A 27,949-nucleotide genomic window follows, 5' to 3' on the forward strand; every position below is an offset into this window, starting at 1 on the left:
GGGTAAGACAATCTACAGAGAAAATGAGGCTTGCACTGTGAAGTTCCTTCATCATAAGACTTGAGATTAAACAACTGGGCTTCTTGGAATTATTCAGTCTGTACACTTCCGAGAGTGGCACTCGCACAGGGAGGCAGAAGGGATGTAGTGCTGCACCACTGTCCCGTTGGCACAGCGGAGGGGGATCGTGACAATGGTGGTTTGAGTGGCTGTGCAGCAGCTACACACATCTTCCCATTTCCCTGTCTGAACAGAGTACCTGGTGATGCTTCTGCACTTACCCTAAATGGAAGAAAAGGGATAAGAAGTTTGAACAGAGCCAGACCACATTGCATTCAGAATCCTGGTTCTTTCCTTCAAAGCATCCATGGACGACTTTGCCCAAGTTTTGTGCTCTGGAGTAAAACATGAACTCATAAACACATACCTGATTCCAGAGTGTGGGTTGCTGCTCAGGGTAATGTCTTATGAGCATAAGCATAGCAAAGGAGAGGTGAAGAAATGTCACACACACAAAAAAGCCTATAATTTCAAATACTATAGGCAATGTCCAGGGCTAGTGTTGGCTCCTAAGCACATTTAGTTATCATTTCAGCTGTATAAGATCATACATTCAGAAACTGCTTTAGCCCAAGCAGTGCAAGCCACACATCCATTGTCTTCCTGCTGGTGCTTTTTTTCCTTGTTCAACTTGCCTGGCCACTTTACTCATTTCAACAAAGCTGTCAATGCCTGTCACTATAAGCTCTCTTGATGTTAAAACAAATGGCCCTACATCACACTCTGTCAGACTCTATCTCTTTTTATGGGTCTGAGGTCTAATTTCTGAGCCTAATTTATAAAGGAATATAAAAAGAACAGAATTATCAAGGAGGACTTTAGAAAAACTACACATAATACTAGCTATTCCAAATATAAAATCTAATTCTGCAGGAGAAACTTCAATACATATCACTTTATGGCTAAGGACCATTGACTTTGTGGACAGGATAAGAGGTCAAGAACTAATAATTTTATAGTTTCTAATGAAAAGTGGGTTTGTTCCAGTTCTTAAAGATTCCACTCTTAATAAGACTTGTACAGCAAATGAAGGTCCTCTGAAAATCCTGGGCATATATGCCCTTAATATTCCTCCTCTCTGTTGCCATTCTTTTCTCACTAGTCATGGGGAACAGAAAGACTCATTTTGCCTACTGCCTTAACTGAAGTGAATACTCAGGGAGTTGGGTACATGCCATCTGCTTGACTGTCACAATTACATGCCAGAACTTGGATTGTACACAAGGGTTGATTAAAATCCTTGTATGAGGCTTGGTTTTCTCGGACTGAGCTACTGTCCTGCTACAACCCAGTCTGGGAAGAGAATGTCACCTTTGATTCCCAGTCTTGGAGCAGTGGGAACATCCGGAAGAGGTGCCATGCTCCTGTTTCAGAAGGAAGTTGCCCTATAAGGTATAAGCAGTGATGGGCTGGAAATTGAACTTTTAACCTGATTGTGGAAGAAATGCACAAGACACATAGAACACAATAGCTTAGTGCCAAGGCTAAATGGAGGAGTTATAGAGCAAAGAAGTCAAATCATGGCACTCGAGTATCTGTCATCTAAATACCTATTTACACTCTCCTAATCAATCTCAGAGCTTTGGTGCTTAACTATAGACTCAGATCTCAAAATCAGCTTTGCTAATGAGAGATAAAAATTCCTTTTTTTTCTGTACAAAGTCCTAACAGACCCACTTCAGAGTCATCCATTTCTGATGGAAGCAAAGGAGAGTGGGATGAACAAAGCCTTTGTGTCTAACATATGTGCCTTTTTTCATGCTGGCTTGAACAGGAAAAGCTCAGTGTCACCAAATTACTTTAGGAAACAAGTGTCAATGAGCTTTACACCAAGTCAATCAACGAGGAAAGCTTCACTTACTGAAGTGAAGCTGCAGTGGAGGAAAGGTTTCCTTTTAGAAGAGAGATAGTGGGGAAGTGCAGGTCTTGGGGAAGGGGGAGTGCTTTTATTATTTACCTCACAATGAGAAATGGGCACTTCCTTTTCAGCCACACATCCATTGATATTCCCATACTGCATTCTCGTACTTACTGTCCGACATTCCACTTGTACACCTACCAAGTTAAAAAAAGCAAAAGGCAAAAGTGTTTGACATTGATAACAATTGGGTTTTTGTCACTCACTTCCCCTTGTTACTGAAACTGCAGTTAGTGAGATGTCACTCCTGTTAAGATCCCTTGCAAGAGAGTTAGGTGTGTCTCCTTAGAGTAATTAATGTAGAGCTGTGTGACTATATCTCACTCCAGCCCTAAAATTTCACTAGACAGCAGGGTTTCCCTCCTGTTTCTTTTCAATTGACTCATTCGTTTTAAAGTCACCTTGGCCACCTAACACCTGCCTTTTACCTGTTGGCTTCTGTATTAGACAACTCTCCTTTTAAAGATAGTTCATTGGTACACAGGGAAAAGATGACACACATGAAAACCCCAATATCCTGACCAGAGAAACAGAGCACCCTGAGCTGGCTATTCCTGAGGCTGTCACAGGAGAGAGGTCCCATTGTCTTGGGATGATGTCCTTCAAGGGGAGTCAGTGGGAGCAGCTCTCCAGATCACCTGTGGTGAGGCACTGCTTTCTGGACTCTGTGGTACTCCTTATGCAATGCTAGGGAAGAACATTTTGGGATTCTACAAGACTTACCTGTAACTTAACAAGACATAAGCAATTGAGACCAGAGAACAGAGGTAAGAAGCAGAGATGCAACTTGTTTGCTAAGTGAATAAGGAATATCCTTTGCAAATTATCAAGTACTCTGCTAGTACCACAAAAATCTAATGAGAAAATAAGCCTGTCCACTTATGTGTTCCTACAAATCTAAATCCTGGAACAACACCCTCAGGCACACTAACCAACTCCAGCTGTGAAGGCATAACATAGAAAGGGAAATTGGCTTCTGAAACAACCTTTGCCCAAAGACATGTAGGACTCAACTAAGCAAAGACATCACCCTGCACTTGAGAGAACAAGTTGTTTGCCTAATTCTTTATGGTACAGAGACAGCTGAAGGACAAACTCTCTCAAGACCTGGGAAGACAGTCTAATCTGTGTCCATGAGAAACTGATTATTCTCTTATCCGGCTCTTAAGAATAATTCAATTACTCTGGTTTTACACCAGCTTTGCCATGGCTTGGTGTTCCCTGTAGAGTACATAACAGACTGCATGTTGCTTCTGAGTGCCCTGGAGGAAAGATATAAATACAAAGGAGCAGAAAAGAGAGTTTGGTGTCTAGCAGTATCTAGAAGTTTGATTCAAAGCTATGTGTTCATCTCAGTCCTTCAACTGGTAATCTGTGGTTAGCTGGCTGGAGGAAGTATGTTGGGTTTTTCCTTATGAAGGGCCCTGAATAGGGTAGCATCCATGAATGGATGTGCTGTAATACAGGACTTTTCAGTTTTCACCTCTATCCAGGCAAACATGAATGGGAATAAGGACCTGAAGGCATGAACAAGCATTGTGTTTTAGGCACACAAGATTTCTCTTAGATCAGTTTGCTTTTGCTGCTGCAAGGAGGTATCATGTTTAAATCACTATAACCTTGAAATAAATACATGTATTGAGCTGTTCTCATTTGAAACTGGGTTAATTGGCATTCTCAATTAGTAGAGCCTACTCACCACACTGTCTTTTAACTCTCAAACACAGAATCACACAGAATCACAGAATCATTAAGGTTGGAAAAACCTCTGAGATCACTGAGTTCACCCTATGACCTAACACCATCATAGCAACCAGACCATGGCACTAAGTGCCACATCCAGTCTTTCCTTAAACATCTCCACCATCAAACTGGGCAGCCTGTTCCAGTGTCTAATCACCCCTTCTGTATAGAAATTCTTCCTAATGTCCAACTTGAACTTCCCCTGGCACAGCTTGAGACTATGTCCTCTCATCCTGTTACTTGTTACCTGGGAGAAGATGCCAACCCCCACCTGGCTACAACCTTTCAGGTAGATGCAAAATCTGGTTTTGTTAATAAATAATTTTGAGTATTCCTTACTTGAAGCCTGGTAGATTAAAGCTCTCTTAACTAAATTACCTGTTTGATCCATTTGATGACAGTCTATCTCAATACCTTTCTGACTTCTATTTCTCAAGCTGGAGCTCAGTGATTACACAGACAGGCAATGGCTGCAAACTCTCTAAAATTCAACATCCTTCATCAGGGGTATTATTGCAGCAGCTACTGTGCCAGTGTGGTGATGGGCTGCTTTGCTTGGCCATCTTTTATTTATTAGCACATGCATAGGAAAGATAAAAAAATTAAATGACATAATAGAACATAGTCAAGATGTTGATATTCCTACACCTTAAAAGAGAATATCAGCCTTTTGTTACCTTTTGTTTATCTTAAATGAGCTACAGCATTATTAATTTTTTACTTACAAAGGAGAAAACTGAGAGGTTATCTGTTCACAAAAGCATCAGAGATTCATTTTAGAAATGAGAACCTTATGTAAGAAAACCCTTCCTAGTCTCACAGCCTGACTGACATTTGGATTAGCTACACAAATTAAGAATTGCAGGACTGACTCCTAAGCCCTGAATTTAAGATACAGTCAGGCTGTTCCATACAAATGCACCTTTGCCAAGCATTTCCCATACCATGTTTTTGGCTATTATACTATCTGAAATCATTGCTGCCAAGAGGGTGGTTTTTTTGTTTGCTAAATTCCTTTTAAGTTGATTGATTATTCATGAAGTGTTTTCCTCACATATTCAGCAGTATCAGGTTATGTGACTCGTCAAGCTGTCTGAGCAGTATTGTTGCTGTTATCACTAGATGAACAATAAAATAAAACATTCATAATTAACATCTGCATAAAATGTGGAGAGTATCTATTTCTTTCTAAGTACTTGTGATACTGTCAAAACACGTGTTCTAGATGACAAAACATGACAGCAGTGTCCCAATCAGAGGGCAGACTTCTTTGATGGTTTATTATAACCACATTGCTTAGCTCTGTTCCATTGGACTGTGGATTATGCAAAATGTAGCTCCTTACACAGTAGCTTACTCTCTCTGCAGTTTCCACACAAGACTTTTGGTTTATTTACTTACATGTGTCACAGCAGGTGCTGCCAATTTTTGCAATTCTGCCCTAAAACAATAAAAGAAGAAAACTCTTATTTTGCCACAAGTAATACACATTTTTCTGCTGGAAGAATACAAAGGATGTGTAAAGCAGGATCAAAAAACCTCTGTATTTCTTTATTGTACAAAAATTAGAAATCCTCATAAGTAATCTTCCATTTTAAGGTTTTGAACTTGTGATTGTATTTGCTGATAGGTGATTGGAAGTAATTTACTATATTAGCAATGCAACACCTGAAAATATTGCTTTCACTTTTCAATTGGAAGTAATTTACTATATTAGCAAGTTCAACACCAGAAAATACTGCTTTCACTTTTCATTAAGAGCTTTCTAAAGACAAGAAATACAAATAAATTCCTGGGAATCAGAGAGATACAACCAACAGCATTCAAGTCTTTAGCTGCCTTGCTTAAAGAGATATAAATCCCTCTTGATTTTTTTTAGCAGTATAGATGAAAGCATGTCTATTCCACAACAGCTGAAAATGTGCAGGCAAATCATCATAAAACACCACATCTGTCAAGTTTTAATAGCCAAAAACTTCACGTTTCTTGTCTCACTACTACCACACAGAAAGTAATCCTCAAAAATATATGTATACTGCAAATTGTTTAAAATCCGTAGTGAAAGAAGATGGGGAAATATTTACACTGCAGAGAGATGCCCTTGTGGCACTAAACCCCTGAGGGTTTACATGCAAACCTTTGGAGTTTTTTTTAGTTAGAGCAACTAAACTTTCTGTCTGCAATTAGATAATAAACAGTAATATTATAGCTGAATTTCTTCAATTTTGGGGGATAGATGGAGAATAAATGCAGTCTGAGAAATTCTGATTAAAAAGTAAACTATTCTTCACTGAGTTTCCATTAAGACATTTAGAATATGATCATAACCCCAAGCCCATAACATAATGTAGCATTTTTCTGAATCTTTGTATAACAAAACTGTGTGTATTATAGTGATTTCACAAAGTGAGAAACTCTCTGTAGAAGCATTTCCCCTGCTGCACTCTACACAACAAATCCTCCATTTGCTACGTGTGGATGTAGAGGGGTTTGTGCACAAGCTGTATTAAAGGTTTCCTGCTTCCTGTCATGGCCAAGAAAATGGGAACAGGTGGATATTAACACCTGCAAGTTGTGTAAAATGTAATAGATGAGCAAAAGCAGGACTGCATGTGCTATAGTCCAACCTGCACTCTGCTCCTCAGTGTCCAGCTAACCTCAAATCACAGGAAAAATGGGTGGGTATGTTGTGCAAGGTTTCTGTTGTGCCAAACAGCTGCAATTGTGAAAGTTTGAGCTTCCTATACCATTGTGAAAATTCCTTTCCAGAACCTCACATAAGGGCAGAGAAAAAATGTCTTTGCATATTCATATAAAAATAAAAAGGGGACTGATCTGCCTGTTTTCTGTTTCTGTAATGATCCACACAGTTTTGTCCTGGATCCCACTGTTAGAAGAACCATTTTCAGATGTTTGATGCTTCAAATATTTAGCTTCATAGTCATCTATGATACTTCATAACAGAATTAGTGCAAGCTCAGCATCTCCCCTGCATAACAGTCTCACATAAAACCAGCATATATTTTAAAATAGAGAAAACATATCTTTCTGAAATTCGAAGTTCAAATGCAGTTTAGCCAAGGTGCTGAGAGAGGGTTGGGTTTTCCCACCTTAGGACATGTAAGGTACCTATGTATAAGCACCATAAACATGACAGAGTCCATTAGGAAACATGGAAACAGGACCCATTTCACTACTTACTCCTTCAGCCAAACATCTTCTGGAATCAAATGGAGGGCAGCTAGTGATTCTCCTTTCCCAGACAAATTCCCCTTTCTCAGTGACTCTACAGGAGTGATTATCACAGCCATCCTGAAGTGATTCATTTGGCTGTAAAGATTTAAGGGCTGTTAGCTTTACACAGAAACAACATGGGACAGGAAGTTTTCAGGATACTATACAACCTGACGATTCCTTTAACTGATGTTTCAATTAATGTACCATGGTGGTGACATTTATAAAAACATGGAAATCTCTAGTAGAGTTGTTTATCAACAAAGTCATCATCTTCTATTTACTTCCATAGTCATATTGATTACAAGTGTGGCAAAACCTGACCTTTATCAGCTCTTAACATGGAAGAAATTTCCATTAACTTAAAAGAAAAACTTCTCTAAGTGAGAAACTTGGGAGTTTGGCCTATGAATTGCCTTTTAAAGAGACATAGTTACAATTATTTACCTGCTGGCTGAGTAGGCAGCGTCTTTAAAGGAACACATAAACCCACACCCCCACACAGAAACATTTAGGTTGGGATAAAACCTTAAGAATGAGTCCACTGCCAGCCAAATCCACCACTAAACCATGTCCCTGAGTGCCACATCTGTATATCTTTTAAATGTCTCCAAGGCTGGTGACTCAACCATTTCCCTGGGTAGCCTGTGCCAATGCTTGACAACCTTTTCAGCACAGAAAATTTTTCTAACAACCAATCTAAACATCCTGTGGTGCAACTTGAGGGCATTTTCTCTTGTCCTGTCCCTTGTTGCCTGGGAGAGGAGACCAATCCCCACCTGGCTACAACCTCCTTTCAGGTAGTTGGAGAGAGAGAGAGAGAGAAGGTCTCCCTGAGCCTCCTTTTCTCCAGGCTAAATAACCCCAGCTCCCTCAGCTGTTCCTCATAGGGTTTGTACACATAAAATTTTTCTAACAACCAATCTAAACATCCTGTGGTGCAACTTGAGGGCATTTTCTCTTGTCCTGTCCCTTGTTGCCTGGGAGAGGAGACCAATCCCCACCTGGCTACAACCTCCTTTCAGGTAGTTGGAGAGAGAGAGAGAGAGAAGGTCTCCCTGAGCCTCCTTTTCTCCAGGCTAAATAACCCCAGCTCCCTCAGCTGTTCCTCATAGGGTTTGTATTCCAGATCCCTTCACCAGACTCATTCTTCTTCCCAGATTCTCCCCATTTAAAATGCCTTTCAGGAATGGAATAAAAAAAAAATAAATTTATATGCTGTGTCTTGTGACAGATGATGGGTTTTAACCAGAAAAGCATCCATTCCTGTTTGAGAACCTATCATGCATCAAGGCCAGGTTGGATGGAGTGCTGAGCAACATGGTCTAGTGGAAGGTATCTCTGTCCATAGCAGATTGTTGGAACTAGGTAATCTTTCAGGTCCCTTCCAACCCAGACCATTTTATGATTCTATGCTAAAGAAATTTTTTGAAATTTGCATTTTTAACTTAAATTATCTGTTTTGCATTTAAACAAGCTTTTTAATCTCCTCTAAGTACTTGTTTGAGCTCATATTCTGGTTAAAGTTCCTTGATAACATTCATGTTTGCAGGTGCATTTTAGAATGTCCCTCTAGAATTTTGCACTGTGGTATGAAGTATCCTATTTTTTCATTTACAAACAAATGAACTTTCTTTTCTCATTCTGAGATACAAAAGAAATGGGAGTAGTAATACCATGCTACATAATAAAAAAGGAAGAAAATATGCCCTTGCCTTGGGTTGAACAAAAGACTGTGATACATTTACATTTAATCATAAATAAAAGAGTCCTTCAAACTTACCTGAAGATATTTAAGCCTTCCATCTCTCAGCCTGATGCTACAGGAAGTTGGCACACATTTTCCACAGCAAGAGCCAGAGACTTCCTGCCTTCTGTAATTCTAGAGGATAAAGGACATTTTTCTGGGTTTAGTTTGTTTTAAGTATGTATCCCACATTTATTTTAAGGTGGGGTTTTTTTAAATAAAATTCAGTGGACAAAGTGATAGCCAGCAAAATGTTTTTTAACAGTAGGACTAGACTAGCTTAATCTAATTAGTTACATACTTTTCTTTTTTAAAGGGTTGGCATTAATCCTTGTACTGACTTGTTATACAGCAGGGAGAAAAGTTTACTTCCAAGTACTAAGCTTCCTGTGTCTATTAAATTCAACATTCTGTGACTATAAGTGTTGCAAGTTCAGGATCACTGAACATCACATGACAGTGGAAGAGGGCAAGAAACATTAAAATGCTTTGAGTGACTTATAGTTTGCATTTATGGTGTGCAGGAGATTCTCAGTAAAGCCAATGAATACTACAGTGCAGCTTGGAAAAGCAGTTAAAAGTGCTTAAACCAGGGAACAAAGGGCAAGTAAGCAGTGGGCAAAAGGAAAGAGGGATGCTAAGGTGGAAAATTTGGACTATGGAAAGAAAAAGAAAATGGCTTGACAAAACAGCATCAGAGATGGTATGATAAAATAAAAGGGAAAAGGAGAGAAAGAAAGAAAGAAAAGAGGAATAATGGAGCTCCACAAACAGCACAGAAGGAAAAAACACTGGCAGAAAAAACAGCATGGGAGAACAAGCAGCACTAGATAGAGAGGAAGAAAGGCATAGAGTGGATAATGGAAAGGAAAAAAAACCAACCAACAAACCAGATAGGAACTGCATTAACACATGAAGTGTCCCACAGTAATGTCTCCAGCTGGTCCAGATAACCCACAGCTGCTTATGATGAGCTGAACATTTTTAAGACAACAAACACTTTCTGTTTGAGTGAAGGCATGCATGTTATCCATATGTTTTTTATAGAAAGATAATTTGGGGAGGGTGGGGGGTTGCTATTAAATCATTGGGAGAAAACATAGTTCAATGTTATTTAGGTGAACTTGCTCTACTAGTAAAAACATAAGCACCTAAAGCAAGTCATAAAAAGACCCTCATGAGCAGAATATGCTGCAGTTGGCTGCACTTCAATTACTTTTCAAACTTCAGCATCCAGGGGAAAGCAGGTGCTCCTGAGAGAATATGTACTCTTAACCCATGATTTTATCCATTACAAAGGAATTGCTTTTAATCTGAGCATATCATGAAATCAATGACTTTGAGACAGGAAAGATCCCAAGACTGTGTGTGAATCCCACTGGCCTTCGGGGGATGAAGACATTCTGTATCTTATTTGATTTTTTTCCCCCCTCAAGCTCCAGATTCATTACAATGGCTAGGATGGGATATATATATATATATATAACTAGACCTGCAACTTCCCTTGGGTAGCTGCACATCTCCTAAACTAAGTTCATAGTCCTTAATAAGCCCAACTGGAAATGGCCCTTTCTTCAGGGTTTTTTGTTTAGTCTGTACTTTTGGGTCAGGTGGGGAAAAGGAGCTGTTTGGGAATTGTGTGGGTGGTGAAAGAAGCAGGAGAGGAATGTTTCTCCATTTTTTTTACCATGTATTATATTGATTCTTCTACCTTTAATTTCTACAGCTGGCTTCTTGCACTGAACAGCAAGAATAGACGTTTGTGGGGTTTTGTGTGGGAATATACATATGCACATGTGTTTCTGGCCACAGATTCATTCTAGTATGTCTGGGTTTTTTTCCATGGATCTGCCAGGTTATATTTTGTGGAAGTGAGAAAGATGCTCAGCACTGAGCTTGGCCATTTATTTTCCCTTCAGAACTCTGTGTCTATAATCATACCTTACAGGAGGGTGATATTAGGGTCCATAACCACAAAAAGTATTCCAGATTCTCCCTTTTCTTACAGGCTACATCTATGCCAGCAGATAAAAGGGATCAAAGCCAGTTTTCAGGCTCTGCAGACAAGCAGAACACATGAATATCTAAGCTGCATTCTCCACATGAAGCAGGCTGGCCTTGGGTTCTCCTGTGCCCAGGCATTATTTGGAAATCTCCTAGTCACAACAGGCCAGCTGGGATACTGCTGACAATTCTTCAAGCTAAGGGGTTGCAGCACATAATTTGAGCCTGCAGTCTTGCTCTTCATTTATTAGCACAGATGACTCTCTAAAGAAACTTGCTACATTTCCAGTCTTTTCCAGTTCTACTTAGGGACTAAAGACTGGACTCATCCAAAACTCTGCCCCTCTTTTTTCCAGGGACCCTAACAACGTATGGCAGGAATCCCATATGATCATGTTAGAATGTGGATTTTTGGTGCCACAGCCATTGCTTGCACAGGCCCAAGGTTTGATTGGGTCCATTGGGATCCATCCATTATCCATGGAAAGGCAGAAGTGGAAGGGGCATTTAAGCCTTTTTCTGTGAAACTTAGCTGCTGGTCTGTGCTCTTCAGGCAGGAGGTGATTAAAACAGTCTCTGAAACTTGCTTAGGTCTCCTTCTGCTTGGTGCTGAGAGAAAACTACATGACTGAGCAGCGTTAGTCAGGCACACTGTTGGTCAGTGAAGCAAAACTTGGAGCTATTTTCCTCTGGCTTTCCCAGTCAAACCCATTCCTTGCAGGTGATAGCAGCAAAGCAGCAGCAAAGACTTCAAAAAGACCAGTGGAACTGATGGGGACAGCCACCTCAAATCACCTAAGGCATGGCTGGGAACTGGACAGAAATACTGTAGAGCTCAGCTATTAGAAATTTTGGAATAGTCATAGGAAAGCCCTGAAGCATGGAGATCTGGTTGATCTGCTAGTCTCTGGAGGGACAAACAACACTGTAGGAAAGGGGTCACACCAGGTCCTGTTGTAAATGATTTGCTAAACCTTACTTTGCCCTAAGAGTAAGTAATCCAAAATATACAATAAAATATGCCTGTGGACCCAAGTACTATACAAAGTTCTTTCCTATGCTGGGGATTTAGATCAGATTTGATGTATTTCATCTAATTCATGAGAAAAGAACACAGAACACAGACTTCTCAGAAAAACCCAAAGAAAGGCAAAAGGTCCCAGAGTTGTACTGAGCCTAAACTCATGTACAGAATGAAGAACATGACCTTCTCATCAAACACCTTCTTAACCAGAACATCCTCACCCCTCACACTTACCATTGGGCAAGGTTCACAGCTCACTTTTGTACATCTCAGAGTATATTTCCGCGATGCTGCCTCGAAGGAACAGTCACATGTTGTGCATTGATCCACCATCAGGCGCCTCCATGGCTGAAACATTAGAACCAGTTTGTCACTTAGTGACTACCACTTCAGCAAAACTCAAATAAATGAATCATTTTATCTAGGTTAAATCTCTTTCATTAAGTCTTGCAAGACTTGCTAGACAAATAAGAAAACCAATGCCCTCAGTTTCCAGAGACCCAAATTTTTGCATCTGTAATTCCAGAATTAGCAGTTCTGGAATTTATGAGTCCTTAATCTGAGAAAGGCATTTGCATTTCTTACTTTGTGGCTTACAAAGCTAGCAAGCAAGAAAGGAACCCTTGAAAGTCATGAGGAAGATTTTTATCATGAGCTATCCTGACTACGTGGTTGTCAACAGTTCAATTTTTGACTATAATGAATTGGTTTGACAACAAGGTTTTAGTCATCACAATCCACAGTTAATGGGCAGAAATTACTTGTTATTGTTCTTGTAATAATACTGCTTGGAATCTCTAAAGGCCTAAAAGCTTAAAATTGATAAAGGACAAAGAAAAAGAAAAACAGAAACAGAATCACTGATTGAAGACTGACCTACTCTACTGATCTGCTTGTCCGTAGTTACAAGCAAATCGATGGCTGAGCTGGGACACAGTTCAAATACCCTGAGCAATTCTCCAACACCTTGTTTGCTGGATCCCATCACCCTTTAACACCAAGCAAAAATGACATTGAAAATGTAGAGTAAAAGTGCCAAACCATTAAATGGAAAACAAAAGGATGTGAAGCTAGTAATTGTATTCCAAGCACTGAAAGGAATTCTAAATACATAGTCTTTCTTCCTCTCAAGTGCAGAGCATTTCATTTCAGCCCCAAAATAACAAACCACTAAGACTGAAGGGACAATGTGGGAGGAACCTATTCAAGATTTTCACAAATAACTTCTAAAAGCTAATAAATAAGGCAAACAGACAATATTGCTAGATTATGAAAGCTCTGATTTGTGCATCAAAAGTCAACAGAATGTTGCTGTTGACTTCATTTGGAGCAGGAATTTCCCATGCTACATACTATGCATATCCTCAGATTCCTTTTTTAATTATTACACAGTAGTAAACACTCATGGACCAAATGGAGTGAAAATAAGGATCTGGCTAGAGTAACAGTGCAAAGGCAGTGCATTTATGGATAGTTTAGAGTCAATACTCTGACACACACACTGAAGGACAAATGTTCTGACTAAAGAATTCTAATTACATTATTATTCTATGCCCCTGGATAACCAAGGTCCTCAGGCCTGAGTCATTTTCTATAAAGCATCAGCAATGCCTTTTTTCTTCTTCTGTAGAGGTCCAGAAAAAAAGATCTTCTGTATACAACATGATGTAAAAGGCAATACTAATGGGAGATCCCTGTCTTTTAACAGCTCAGCTTGAGACTTCAACATGAGACTCTTCAGCTTTCTTAGTTTAAACTTTTGTAGTGAATAACTTTAATATGGATGGTTAAAAAAACCTCAATGGATGTAGGCATGAGGATATAATCATAGCATTTTGTTATGGGAGAGGGATGGTGTGCTGGTTTTGGCTGGGGTAGGGCTAATTTTCTTCTCAGTGGTTAATGTGGGGCTGTGTTTTGGATTTGTACTGAACACAGGGTTGATAATAGAGATATTTTTGTTATTGCTGAGCAGAGTTTATACAGAGCCAAGGCCTTTTCTGCTTTTCATACTGCCATGCTGTCAAGGAGGCTGGAGGCACATGGGAAGCTGGAAGGAGACACAGCTAGGACAGATGACCCCAGCTGACCAAAGGGATATTTTCCAGACCATGCTAAGTATATAAAGTGGGAGGAAGAAGGAAGAATGGGGGGGACATTTGGAATGATTCCATTTGTCTTCTCAGGTCATCTTTACATATGATATGGTCCTGGTGATGGCTGAACACCTCCTGCCCATGGGAGGTAGGGAATTAATTCCTTGGTTTGCTTTGCTTTGCTTATGTGGCTTTTGCTTTCACTATTAAACTGTGTTTAGCTCAGCCCACAAGTTTTCTACCCTTCCAATTCTCTCCACAGTCCCACTGGTGAGGAGTGAGCGAGTCGGGTTGCTGGCTGGGGTTAAACCACAACAGATGGATAGCAAATATCATATGACACTCCAGATTTCTTATCTAATCTCAACATTACAAAGCATTCAGACACCAGAGTGATAGTTCTAGTACAGACCACATGGCATTCAACCCAGCGACACGAGTATTGCTCTGCACTTTAGCAGCTCCACACGTGCATGTACATGCAAAAGCCTTGAAAATGTGAGAGGTGTCCTCATTATGTTGATCTGTCTCTTACTATGCTTGGGTTTGTTTTGCATCATACCATAATCATACTTAATTCAGGCCCTCCCTCTGGAATCAAATGTTTACCAAAGAAGGCCTCAGTAGGTCTAAGCTTTAGCATCATAAAGAAAGGGCCTAGAAAGCCACAACTGATATTATAATCAATATCCTCATCAAATTATCTAATAGTTCTAACATTCCAAACAAATACAAAATAGATATAGTTGAATTTATACCAAAATCACTGTTGCAAGCAGGAACATAGATCTTACTAGAGACAAGTTGAAACAAAATCCTCACACAAAAGTGCCTAGAACTGTTGGAGAAAGGTCTTACCTTGATCCAAAGTTTGCTTAGCATGACAGAACTGAACAAAATAGTGGATTGATACATCTTTGTCCCTTTATATAACACACCTATCATGTCTTTTCTTGGCTAACTTGGAATGAAATGTGCAACCAGTGCAACTAAAATAACCTGCATAAAGCCCAAATGTACTCATATCTCCTTCAAAAATGCCACTCAGTAAAAGCCTGGGAAAACAGATGAGTGATACAGATAATCCTTTTGGTAAATACAGCCACCTGCTTGGCTGTCTGCAGTTAAAGCCCACAGCATTGTTAAGAACAGCAGAGTGAATGCAATACACCAAATTACTGGAATATAATATTGGTAACCAGATACAAGGCAAAAATGTAAAGAGATTAAGGACAGAGTCAGTTACCAGAAATGCAGAAAAGACTCAAAACTTGGAACTATTCAGTGAATGAGTTAATGCAGCTAAGTTTTCCCTTGATATACAATGAAATTTGAAGCCTATTCTTCAAGGACTCAGAATAAAGGTTTTGAAATCCAGGAAGTATAAACTTCTGTGGACATCACATCTTCCTTCCTGACCAGGACTCTGGAACCAGTCATTGAAGCAGAAAATACTGCATGACAAGCTGTGCTAACACCAGCTGCTCAAAAGCTTTCAGACACATAGCTATTTAGCTTACAATAAGTCATTAAATGAAGCTAGTTTAATTGCAAAGTTCATTAATTTAAGGCAAATTTAATATAAGCTCTAATTTTTTTTTAATCAAAACATCCTGTTTCTTTAGAAATCATCCAAGACTATATCTCAACTCAAATTTCACACTCTCCATCCTGAGCAAAATATTTTGATAACTGCATTGTTGAATGCTAACTTCAGCAATGCTTGACATTTGTGTCAGCAGCAGCACAGAACTAACATAACAGCTGGGACCTACCTACAGCCTCAGAACCTTGCTCAGGCAGTGTTTGATAAAATGGCTAATGGTCAGAAAAAACAATGGCACATTTTAAAAGCTACATTAAAAGAAAAAAAGATAATTTAAAGAAAGCTTTTATGTATAGCCAGATACTAAATAAGAATGAATAAAATGTAGTTTTGTGTCAGCTGAAACACTACACGAATTTCTTACAAATTTTATTAATGGAATGTTTTTGCAATATTGTAGAAGCAGAGATATTTTATTTTGAAGCCTTCAGAATACAGATACTTCTCATTTTGCCTTCAACATGACGTTTTGCTTCAAAATTTGCTTACGCTTCCTTTTTAAGTAGTTTAAAATATTTTCAAACACTTGAAAATAGAAGAAAAATGCTCAACAGATCAGGTAAACATTTTGTTGTAAGAGAAAAAAATTAGTCAGTCAGGAAAGAACAGAACACAACTGGAGAAACTTCTGTTTGCTACACAGGAGAGATAGAGAGATAGATAGATAGATGATAGATAGATAGATAGATAGATAGACAGACAGACAGATGTATATCCTATACAACAGAACGTGGCAGGAACTGGTAATTAATATCCTGCTTAACATTCCTAAAGGATAGTCTTTACAGAATGCCACAACTAGTTTTGACAAGATACTATAGAGAAGACAAGTACAGGGATCAAAGAGAAAGTAGATTATTTCAGATTTTGCCACTTTTAAACCAGTGTTCTGACAAGAAAGGCAGGGTTATTCCCTGGATTCAATTCTACAGGGAAGTAATCCCTGCACAGAATGTTGGATGCTTGATGATGTGGCTTTAGCTCTAACAAACTCATAACAAACTTATACCTATCAACTATGAAAAAAAAATCCAAACCAAAAGAAATAGGTGGAGACATGTTCTCTCTGCCATACCTCTAAAGAACAAAGACTTTTGAGTAAATTTACCTTTAAATAAATGGAATAGAAACACACACATCGGCAATGCAGGAATACGTAGGTTAAAAGTTAGGTTAAATGACTAAAGAGAACCTGTTTCCCTGGGGGATGATGAGAATATTTAGAGCTCTTTGACACCAGAGGTACTGCCAGAATATGGATTTAGGGAAACAATGGACAATTGACAGAGCTCTCCAAAGATAAATTCGGCATAAATGAGATCAGATGCTTAACTCCCATCATTCCCACTGTCATGGGCTGGGTTAAACATGTCTTAATCTATCCATTAAATATGTAGTTGAGAAAAAATTTCCTCAGAGGGCATATCAGCAGGGATCTTGAAAGGGAAAAGAGGTCAAACAGTGAGGAAGCTCAGCTTTCCTGTTGTTGCTAATAGCCAAGGAGGGATACCTCTCCTTCCACACAGGTGGAGCAAGTCTCCATCCTTTTTTAATCTGCCTTATCCTCCAAGTAGAACACGGGAAGTTTTTGCTTCCCCAAAGTGGGCAAGGATCCTTTTTGAGATTAACCCTCGCAGATAGTTTCCTGTGTGTTTGGTAGTCTGCAAGCCATTACATAATGCAGATTACCACAGTTTCTAAGCATTTTTCTCAAGGATCCATTCAAGAAACATCACTGCCCCACTTTGCAGTGATCCTTTTTTGTCATATTGGAAGACCATGGCAGGGTCAAGAGTTGGACATACATGTGCTGAGCTCTGTGCCACTCCAAGGTCTCACTAGTAGAGATTCTGTCTGGACAAACCTGCCCTGTATTCTTTCTATGTATATTCTGGCAAGTTTGCATCCTTCAAAAGCTCATTCATACATCTAAATGTCTTACCATAGCAACAAAGAAAAGGAATTGTGTCTTACCCCAATAACAGTGCCATTCAACAGACAGCCATGCAAGGGTTCTGAAAAAGAAGACAATATTCCATTCAGCATTATCATTAAAATGACACTGCCAAGATTCATCAATTCAATCACAGGTATGCTTTTGTGACTTATTACAGTTCCAACTTGTAGAAATTTACATAGATTTCCGCTGGAAAGACACATAACTGAGCCCTCCTACAGTACACCCCAAAAGGCAGGAATTTGTCAGTTATCCTTAATTCCACCTCAAAATATCTCTTGTTGGGCTATTTTTTAACAAGTACATGTCACAATATAAATTTTTGCCTCCAGTTCAAGCCTCGCACTCTCAGAGCATAGATTTCCACTGGAAAGAGACATAACTGAGCCCTCCTACATTACACCCCAAAAGGCAGGAATTTGTCAGTTATCCTTAATTCCACCTCAAAATATCTCTTGTTGGGCTATTTTTTAACAAGTACATGTCACAATATAAATTTTTGCCTCCAGTTCAAGCCTCGCACTCTCAGAATATACACTCAGAAATTTGGCAAGTTAGAGTGTGCATATCCTTTCCTCCTCCCACTACTAGCTCCCCACCCTGTGGTTGCACACATACTTGTCAACTAAACATGACTGAGTCTTCCCAGAATGAGGCCGATTATCCAAATCATTTTATTTGGATTTTGAGCCAAGTCTATGCTAGGAATCATAGAATGGCCTGAATTGGAAGGGACCTTAAAGATCATCTTGACCAACCCCCCTGGCATGGACAGGGACCCCTTCCACTAGACCAGGTTGTTGAGAGCCTCATCCAACTTGGCCTTGAATGCGGCCAGGGATGAAGCATCCACAACCTCTCTGGTCAACTTGTACCAGTGCCTCACCACCCTCACAGGGAAGAATTTCTTCATAATATATAATCTAAGCCTATTCTCTGTCAGTTTGAAGCCATTTCCCTCTTGTCCTGTCACTCCATGCCCTTGTAAATAATCTCTCTCCATCTTTCTTGTAGGCTCCTTCAGGTCCTGGAAGGTTGCAATTAGGCCATCCCAAAGCCTTCTCTTCTTCAGGCTGATTAATCACAATTCTATTTGCCTTTCCTCATCAGAGAGGTGCTACATCCCTCTAATCATCTTGGTGGCATCCTCTGGACTCACTCCAACTGGTCTATGTCCTTCCTGTGCTGGTACTCCAGAGCTGGATGCAGCACTTCAGGTGGGTCTCACCAGAGCAGAGCAGAGGGACAGAATCTCCTCCCTCCCCTGCTGCCCACACTGCTTTGGATGCAGCTCAGAACATGGTTGGTTTCTGAGCTGTCGGTGCACATTGCAGCTCGTGTCCAGCCACAATCTCAGAGACAGACAGAGGACAGCTTGGCTGCACACAAACTGCCTTTCCCTAACAGGCACTGGGGAGAGTGTTGAACCTTCATAGGCCAAAAGCATGTCAAAATCTCTTTTTAATGCTTAGCAATGCAGAAACAAATCCTGGTATGTGTCTCTGAAGCAATGCGAAACAGCTTCAACAGTGAGTAGTTCAAGAGGAGATGGTGAACATCAGCTGGAAAGAGAAAGTAATAGCAGCAGGTGCTACTGTACTCAATGTCTAAATTACACAGGAGCACTTCAAAGCAGGGCTGCTCTTGCATAACATGCACTTTTGAAATTGCTGTTGAGAAACAGGAGATCAACACATGAGATGATTCATTCTCTAGTGATTCCATTTGTCACACAAGAAACCTTACCACATCTGCAGGAAGGACAGCAATCTATTATTTGGTTGCAGCGTAGCTCAGTTCCCTCTGGGCAGTCAGGCACATCCATTTGTGAGCAAGAAACATTCTTTTTCTGCACAAAAACCTCATTGTTCACCTGGACACACTCATTGATAATGCAAGGGTTGAAGGGCGATCGCCACTCTGTGCCCACCTGATGGGAAATTGTAAAAGGGTTAAATTTAGGTAGCAGTATTTGTGTCACTGGATAGAGGGAAGCCCCACACAGCCAGCATGCTGGTTTGCAAAAAGCACATTTGCTGCTCCAGGAACAGTGTGCCATTCAACTGTTCTCCACAAATCCTTACCATGATGATCAGTTTATAGAACAGTCTGCTGCTTGCTTTGTAGAGAATAGGAATTACAGGAATATCCTTAAGGTATAAAATCATCAGTTTATAGAACAGTCTGCTGCTTACAGGAATATCCTTAAGGTATAAAATAAAGGGACAAGTCAAATAACATGTGAAGAAATAAAAGGCACTCCTAACTAGACTTATATGTGCATTTGTTGTGGTGGTAGCTGGCTGTGCTGCATTGACTGTAGCTGAGCTGACCCTCTTTCTGCTGGAACCTGCTGACAATCAGCTCTGCAGAGCCCAGAGGAGGCTTTGGCAATGGGCTCTAGACCTGAAAACACTTGTGAATGCAGAAGAGACCAGATCCTGTTGGTAGTTCTGCTAATCATAATCACCCACAGGTCAGATGAAGTCGGAACTGCAAGTGCCATTTACAGGAAGACACATCACCACAGATTAGAAAGAAGATGCTGCCACAGTTCAGTGCTGAGAGAAGCTGATCACTGCTTTGCAGCTGTGTGCCCCCACTGTTACCATTCTGAACACACTTCAAGAACAATGAAAGTGAAAATCATACCCCAAACTGCAGTAATTTCAAAAACCTTTGCTCAGAAAGTTAGGGAATACTGTCCTCTCGTGTTAATACTTAGTTCTCCATTAATGACAAAAGAGTTGAAAGAGTACACAACAATAAAGAGACTACAGAGTATAACTGTTACTGTATTAGGATGAAAGAAATCATTGAGACACAGTGGGACATTAAAAAAGGCCTTCTGAAGGCTTATTTTGTGAAGCAGAAAAGAATATTGATCCACATTAAGAAATATCCTTATTAAAATCAGGGAAGAGGCAGGCTGCAACAGTAACATGGGTTTTTTAAGAGAGCAGCAGACTGTCTTTGTGAAGGAAGTCATTTTTAAGTTAGTTTAAATATGTGAATGTGAGATGTAGATAAAGACACAGGCACATTGCAACAAACAACACTTAGGGAAAAAAAGATGGGGAGCAGGTTTGTTATTTTAAATATATTTAACTTACTGTTCCTGCCATTGTTGAATCCAAAGTTCTACACAGGATTAAGCAATTTAATGCTACAGGAGCTGGCAAAATTTGCCAAGGGTGGTTGGTTTACAGATAGAACAAATCAAATCACAGAATCATAGAATCATTTAGGTTGGAAAAGACTTCCAAGCCCATCGAGTGCAACATTTGACAAACCACCATCTTGTCAACTAGACCATGGCAGTGCTACATCCAGTAATTTCTTCAACACCTCCAGGGATAATGACTCCACCACCTCCCTGAGCAGTCTGATCAAATGCTTGACCACCCTTTACATGAAGCAACTCTTCCTGAATGTCCAAACCAAACTTTCCTTAGCATGGCTTGAGGCCAGTGCCCAGTACAGAGGGACATTCATTGTCCTGGTCCTGCTGGCCACACTGTTGCTGAAACAAGTCAGGATGGCATTGGCTTGGCTTTCTTCCTGGGCACACTGCTGGCTCATGTTCAGCTGCTGCTGATCAGCTAAATAGCCCAAAGGAATTAAAATTGTGGGGGAAGAAAAGAAAAAGATATCCATGTCACTTTCCAGAGTGGCAGGATATCTGCAGGGCATTTTAAATGGCTGTTGCATGCACTCACTTCCTCAGGGTCTTTGAATCCCAAGGAAAGAGGCAAAGTGCTGAAAATAAACTGGTTTTTTGAGCAGAAAAGTGCAGCCCAGACCCCCATGATCTGATCTGACATGCAGCAATCATCTTTAGCAACCAGAGACTAACTCAGGTTTCTGTCTTCATTTACTTCTTGATATTTCAGTGTGTATCATGTGAGATATCCTATCTGAATAGGACTGTGAGAATCAAGCAATCCACTAAGCCTGTCTGCCTGCTATGCGCAGTGCAACACAAATTAGTTGGGATAATTTAAACAAATAGCCATCAGCCAGAGAAGCATTATGTCCCACTAACATTCTTTTGAGCTACCATTTCTGGAATTACTCACTTTACAGAAAAAATATTTCTTTCCTTAGAGAAAAGGGTAGGGAGGATTTACTTGTTAGAATCAAGTGGGTAAGTCACATGCATCGCAAAACATTGTTTATCAGTGCTGCTTGATGTGTGGAAGAAATAGCTGATATCTACTTCATCTCCTTGTGTGGAACACAAAATACTTCCAGGGTGCTTCTGCTAGAAGAGGAAATGCCCACACCACTGTCACCTCACCTCATGCAAAGGAGGATCTTCATCACCCGGAGACCAGAACAACTTCTCCTCACAGGCAATCTTCTGGCATCTCCCACAACACTCCCCATCCGGGACAATATATCTGTAACCCTGTAGGAGAAAAGCAAAGGACTGGCTGATCCAGGAACAGGAGACAAATGAGAAGATTGATCCCAAAAGAAAACACTGGGATCGATGTTTCATGTTAGCAACATTTTATGAAAAGGGGAGTTTGCAAAACAAAACACGTGTTGCTATTACAAAACAAGCAGTCCACCCAGTTCAGCATTCTGCTAAATAGTTAACATTACCTGTTAGAAAAGACAAATTTAAATGCACACAACATTAGAAGGAGATATTCTTATATCATTAATTCCTGCTTTATATGTATTTTGAAGACATTCTCTTCAGCTACATGGACTAACTCCAGGCACTATCCATGCCAATCAACTACTGTGCCTTGTGTAGTTTCTTTGTTGTATTAGCAAATTGTGAAGAGCAAGTCTTTCCAATAAAATGGTCCCAAAGAGGAGTGCAAAAGTAAAAATAAGTCTAAGGTGGTCAGAGTTGCCACTGGATTGAGTCTGAGCACATTCAGGTATCTGACTACCCTGTGCTTAAGCAGAGGGAAGAGGCAGGTTGGTTAGACATGTAGTTCAGGGACAGGTTTTGCCTGATCATTTCATCTTTTCATAGAATCACATAATCATTTAGGCTGAAAAAGACATTTAAGATCATCAGGTTGAACCATTAACCCAGCACTGCCAAGTCCAACAAAACATAAGCCAATACAGTAACTGCAAAAGGTATTTTAAAATATTCTGCAAATTAAGACAAGATACTAGAAATACAAGATACTAGAAATAATGCATCTTATCCAAGTCTAACACTTTATTATGGAACATGAAATGAGCATGAAAATTATAATTGAGCAGTAGGCCCTGATACATTCACAGAACAGAGAACTAAAAAGTCTTAGGAATCCAGGGAAATGACATATAGGTCAACAAAAAAAAATAAATATACAAAAATACCGTAGAAATAACAGGAATCCTAATTCTCACTTTAAATACATATTAATCTCCTGAAGCAAGTAGCCAAATACTCAAACTGGAAAGAGAATGAAAGCAAGGAGAGCTTTCTGATTAGACTAAGCAGTCTCCAAGGGGCAAAACATTACTCTGATTTCAATACAGAGTTGAAGGAAAGATATTCTTTCACAGAAAATATTGTTCATGTGAAAAATGCCAATGAAAATAATCATAATTTTATTTTGGTCAACCCCTTTGAACTGAATTGCTGAGGTATTCCCAACTGCTCCATCCCTTCACGAACTGTCCCTGATTTGCAATGTGAAGCACATTGGCAAACCTCAATAATCAGTGGACTTTGATATGGAAGAGTATTTCATATAATGTCATAAAATTTGGTGGCAGTTTGATCCAGCTTTGTGGAAGAAGTTGCGCTGTTGTGCATTTTTAGCACGTAGAAAAGCCAATGTTTGCTGTAGTATGTTCAAGGAAGACACTTATAGTCAATATTCTGCTTCTTTGCTGCTTTTTCCCTTTTCTGAACTGGATTCACTGCTGTATTCCTCTTTGTATTCCTCTTGCATATCTTGCCTTTTTTGTATGTCTTTTACACACAGTTCAAACTTCAGAGAGAGACCTAAACTTCAGAAGAAGCCCTCAGTAAGTGTGGGACTGTCCATCACAGTGAGAGGCAGATCACAGTCTACAGGACTAAAAAAATCCCCGTGCCTCAGGGGGTAAGGGATAAGGCAGCACGAGGCAACTCTTGGCTTTGAACAGGTGCCTGTGACTGACTCGGGAGCGACAAATGGCAGCTGTGATGAGGAACCTGACAAGTGCTCAGTTATGCTGCCACATCAGGCTCTTTTAGCAAACAGAAATGTGGAGATAAAGCTGCTCTCCCATGTGGTGGGTGACAGTGTACAGATTAAGACATTTTACAGGGAGTGGGGGGCAGGAATTGTGTGGTTTTGAACTGAGCTTGGCTTCTGACAAACAAAACAGGAATGCAGATTAATTCTGTAGCATTCAGAGAATGCACATTTTGGTTTCATCACCTACTCCAGGTCACTGGAGGGATCCACACAAGCTATGGCTTGGCGTAATTTGTGCACTCCTTCTTTCATTCTAGTGTTGCTCAAGACGCATAGTTCATCTTTTCTAGGGTGCTAAGGTTTTGGCCAAAAATCTCTGCTGCCTTTTGGCCAACAAAGCAGGAAAGAATTGAGATTATTCCTCAACACTGTTTTGAAGAAGGCTCCAGTGTTTGCCTTTTACATAGTGAGATGATAGTACCTAAAGAGGATTGGGTGGAACCAAAAGAGAATGAAAATGGCAACAGTAAACTGAGAAAAACCCAGTGGGATGGATAAAAATCAACTTGAAATGCTGAAAGCACAACCTTCAGTGGTGATGAATCAGCACAATTCTAGAGACTTCCCTGGACCTGCACTCATCTACCCCAGGTGAGGACTTAATTCTCTCAAACATTAAGGTATCATTTCCTAATTCCCATAATAAAGGATGCTTTAAAATGCAAGCAGGATGTTTGAAATTACCTCCCAACAAGGCTTTCACAATTTTTTAATGAGATTCTGCACATCCAATATTCAAATTCTTCCTTTTACATTAGTTTCTTTGACCTCCTTAATATATACCATTAAGCCATTTATTACCATGCTGTACATGCTACTTCAAAGGAAAATATCTGTTTAAAATACTGGAGATTAAGGTCCTGGCTTTTGCAGTCAGCATATATTACAACCATAATTCACTGTGCCTTTGCATGTAGGATGCAAATGTTCTTTATTTTAAGCTAATTAATCAAGAGGCTTGAAAATCCAACCTAATTAATTTACAAACACTTGCCCAAGTGTTTTCGTTTTAAACACTTACCCCAGAAAATCATGCTTAATTCTTCTCATATTCATCTAATAGTTTAAATTATCCATACTTTAAACCACACTGTTTTGTACCTAACTCCAAGAACACTGACAGAAATTAAGCAAAATGTTCTCTTTGCATTACTATACTCATGATTTGAAGGTGTTTTGAAAGCTGCTGTCTAGTTTATTACTCTCTGAAGGATGACAGGGGTGTAGATGAAGGGATGTAGATGATGTGCTCTCAGAGAAACTATTTCTGAAGCAGCCCAGGGAGGGAGACTCCATCCCTCCTTATCACACATGCAATTCTTGCAGCATTTACCTGCTTGCTTTCTCAAAACTTTGTAAAGATAGAAGAGGACAGAAGTGACAAGGGGACTATGGCACACAATGAGGCAAATCCACACCTGGTTTGCAAGTGAAAAGTCTGTATTTGCTGTTGAGGTCCTCAGAGAACTGTAGGATGGGTTCATTTAAATGAAACATCCATTTTCCATAGCATTTCTTTACATTCTAAAACTGCAGATATGATTTGAGTTTAGTTCTGCCATGCTCAGGATAACAGCAGCATCTTTCATTCACCAAGATGAAGGAGCTAGTACATGTTATGGGAGGGGGGAAGGAGGGGGTTGGATGTTTTTTTCTCTTTTTGTGTAGCTAGGTAAACCTCCAAGCTGTTTTCAGACAAGTCAAGTGACACAGTCAAAAATGAGACTGCACAACTTTCACATCTGGCAATGAAAACAATAACCATGAGCAGCAGAGTCTGAATATTATCTTAGTAATGATCCATGATTAAAGTATGTATTTAATGTCAATATGATTTTCAATGACATCTAATCTGAACTGAAAAATAAGTTTTAAAGCCAATTCAAACTAGATTACAAAACTTCAGCTGTCCTTGATGCATATAGCCACTGAATCAGGAATAAGCAAAGGTTAAAAAAAATCTGAGCTATCCAGGTACTCCAACAGCTACAGTTTTTGTTGTACAACTTTGATAACCATTAGAGGAGCAGATGAAATAACAAATTCCCCAAAAGAACTGGTATGGTTTCCACCAAGGCTTTTTGTTTTAAAACAGGTTTTTTGATACTGCAATGTCAAGGATCTGTATATCTGCATTAATAATATTTTACTGGACTAACAAGTTACTGATGAAGTTATGGCTATGAGCTGAAACACATATATTTTAGATCTAATATTTCATAGTAATTGCTATACTAGAAACAAGTCTCTTCAACAAGTGACAACTGAAAGGGTTCTCTTGGAACAGCTGAAAACACTCACATCTACCCTCATGTTTTTCACTGCATTTGGCATCCTCAAGCCAAACTGCAATTGCAGAAGGAATACAAGTTTGGTTTGTTTGTTTTTTCTCTAATGGATTGGTTTTTTTGCTCTGGTCCTAGAGAATGATGCAGTGTTTAAGATACAGCAGAGGAAAATAATATTCAAAAAAAGTTTGTATTTTACTCAGAGCTTCTCAAGTGCACATACACATACACTGTCCAGCCTTGTTTTGATACAGAGACTATAAGTTAAACTATATTGAAATACAGTGGTAATAAGGCATTTGAAAGGATTTGAAAACCAAGGCATACTTAGCTTAAGAGAATTCAGAAAAGAGAATTGCTGTTCAGGTATTGGTTTGTTTAGCTGAAAAGTTCATAGCCAAATTTCCATGCATGACTTGCTGTTTTAAAATACATAATAGTGTAAATTTAAATTATAATTTGAAATAAGTCAGACAATTCAGGGCTCCTACCACAACATTAACTCAGCCCTGAGGTGCAGCATACATGTTCTATGTCCAAGGTCAATCTTTGACTTCCAGACACATTTTTAATGTTGTTACAACAAACAATTGGAAAAATATGCTGCTTGGTCAACTGTTTTAATTTTGTGGGGGCTAATGCAATATGTAGCCTAATATAAACATTTTAGAACTCAGAGATTTGAATAGCATTAACTAGCTCATCTTTGCTTCTGCACTGAGGAAGAAAACAAATTAGCTGCTTCTGAGTTTCAGTTCATGGTTCAGAGAAGAACAAACCCATGGGGAAAACTTTGGGTCAAAAAAGACCTGCCCAGAATATTCTGAATCCCAGGTAGCCACATCTAGTTGCTCCACATGGACACTGCACAGCCTAATGAATTTACAGATTGTGAGCACATGAGACTACAAACTATGAAAGCTGCGTCAAGTTACAGAATCATAGAATATCCTGAGCTGGAAGGGACCCACAAGGATCACCAAAGTCCAATTCCTGGCCCTGCACAGGACAGCCTAAAGAATCACACCATGTGCCTGAGAGTGTTGTTCAAACGTTCCTTGAGCTCTGTCAGGCTTCAGGCCATGACCACTTTCCTGCAGAGCTGTTCCAGTGCCCAACCACCCTCTGGGGGAAGAACTTGTTCCTAATTCCTCTACCAACTTTTTGTCCCAATTATCTGTCTGTTCCTGCTTGACCAGCTACATAAATATAACAAAGCAGCTCATACTTCCTTTGCAGGCTTCCACAAAGTAGACCACATAATTTTATAGCTTGTCAGGCCATGACCACTTTCCTGCAGAGCTGTTCCAGTGCCCAACCACCCTCTGGGGGAAGAACTTGTTCCTAATTCCTCTACCAACTTTTTGTCCCAATTATCTGTCTGTTCCTGCTTGACCAGCTACATAAATATAACAAAGCAGCTCATACTTCCTTTGCAGGCTTCCACAAAGTAGACCACATAATTTTATAGCTTGTAGCAGATGTCTGAGTATAATAAAGGCCACAGCATGTGGTGTTATTACTGCTACAATGGGCAGAGCTGAGCAACAGACAGATCAGAAAGTGAACTTGAGCTAGAACAGACGTTTGCAATTGAACTTCAGACATATGAACATTTATCGTGCAAGTGGTGTAAATGACAGACACTTCAGGATGCAGTTTTTCTTTTATCAAAATATAAAATAAACTTGTCACGGATTTTCTTGGCAGCAGGATACAATCCTAAAACAATAAGCCTAAAATAAAGTCAATAATGCTCAGGCCCTCTTAGACTCTGTTCCCAAGATAATTCGTTGCTACAACACTTATTTCCTATTTTTCTCTGGTTTCTCTCTAAACAAGCAGGTTTAAAAGCAATCATTTCAGATCCACATCAGGGCTCTGCTGGCTAGTGCACTGGTTCAAATGTTACTCACCCGAGGGCAGTACGTGTTACATGCTTTGTCATGGCACTCCATCATCTGAAGTCCTGTAACATCATCCCTCATCCTAGTGCAAGAGCATTCCCTGCAACCATCTTCCCAGGTTGTCCCAACGGGGTAGACTATGTTGTTGTGCACACACAC

At 39.8% G+C, this 27,949-nt stretch overlaps 1 protein-coding gene across 1 annotated transcript; it reads right to left on the bottom strand.

Moving 5' to 3' along the window:
- On the bottom strand, positions 1-27,949 carry LOC103797321 (von Willebrand factor-like; the record flags this gene model as incomplete). The annotated part of the gene is made up of 11 exons (XM_009069523.1): positions 1-282; positions 2,018-2,115; positions 5,123-5,162; positions 6,923-7,051; positions 8,739-8,837; positions 10,497-10,500; positions 11,968-11,983; positions 19,136-19,319; positions 19,474-19,593; positions 21,690-21,800; positions 27,800-27,949. Coding segments are annotated over 11 exons (1,140 nt in total), but the record flags the coding sequence as incomplete, so codon positions are not given.

Source organism: Acanthisitta chloris, unplaced genomic scaffold (assembly GCF_000695815.1).
Source record: "Acanthisitta chloris isolate BGI_N310 unplaced genomic scaffold, ASM69581v1 scaffold3712, whole genome shotgun sequence".
NCBI classification, from domain to species: Eukaryota; Metazoa; Chordata; class Aves; order Passeriformes; family Acanthisittidae; genus Acanthisitta; species Acanthisitta chloris.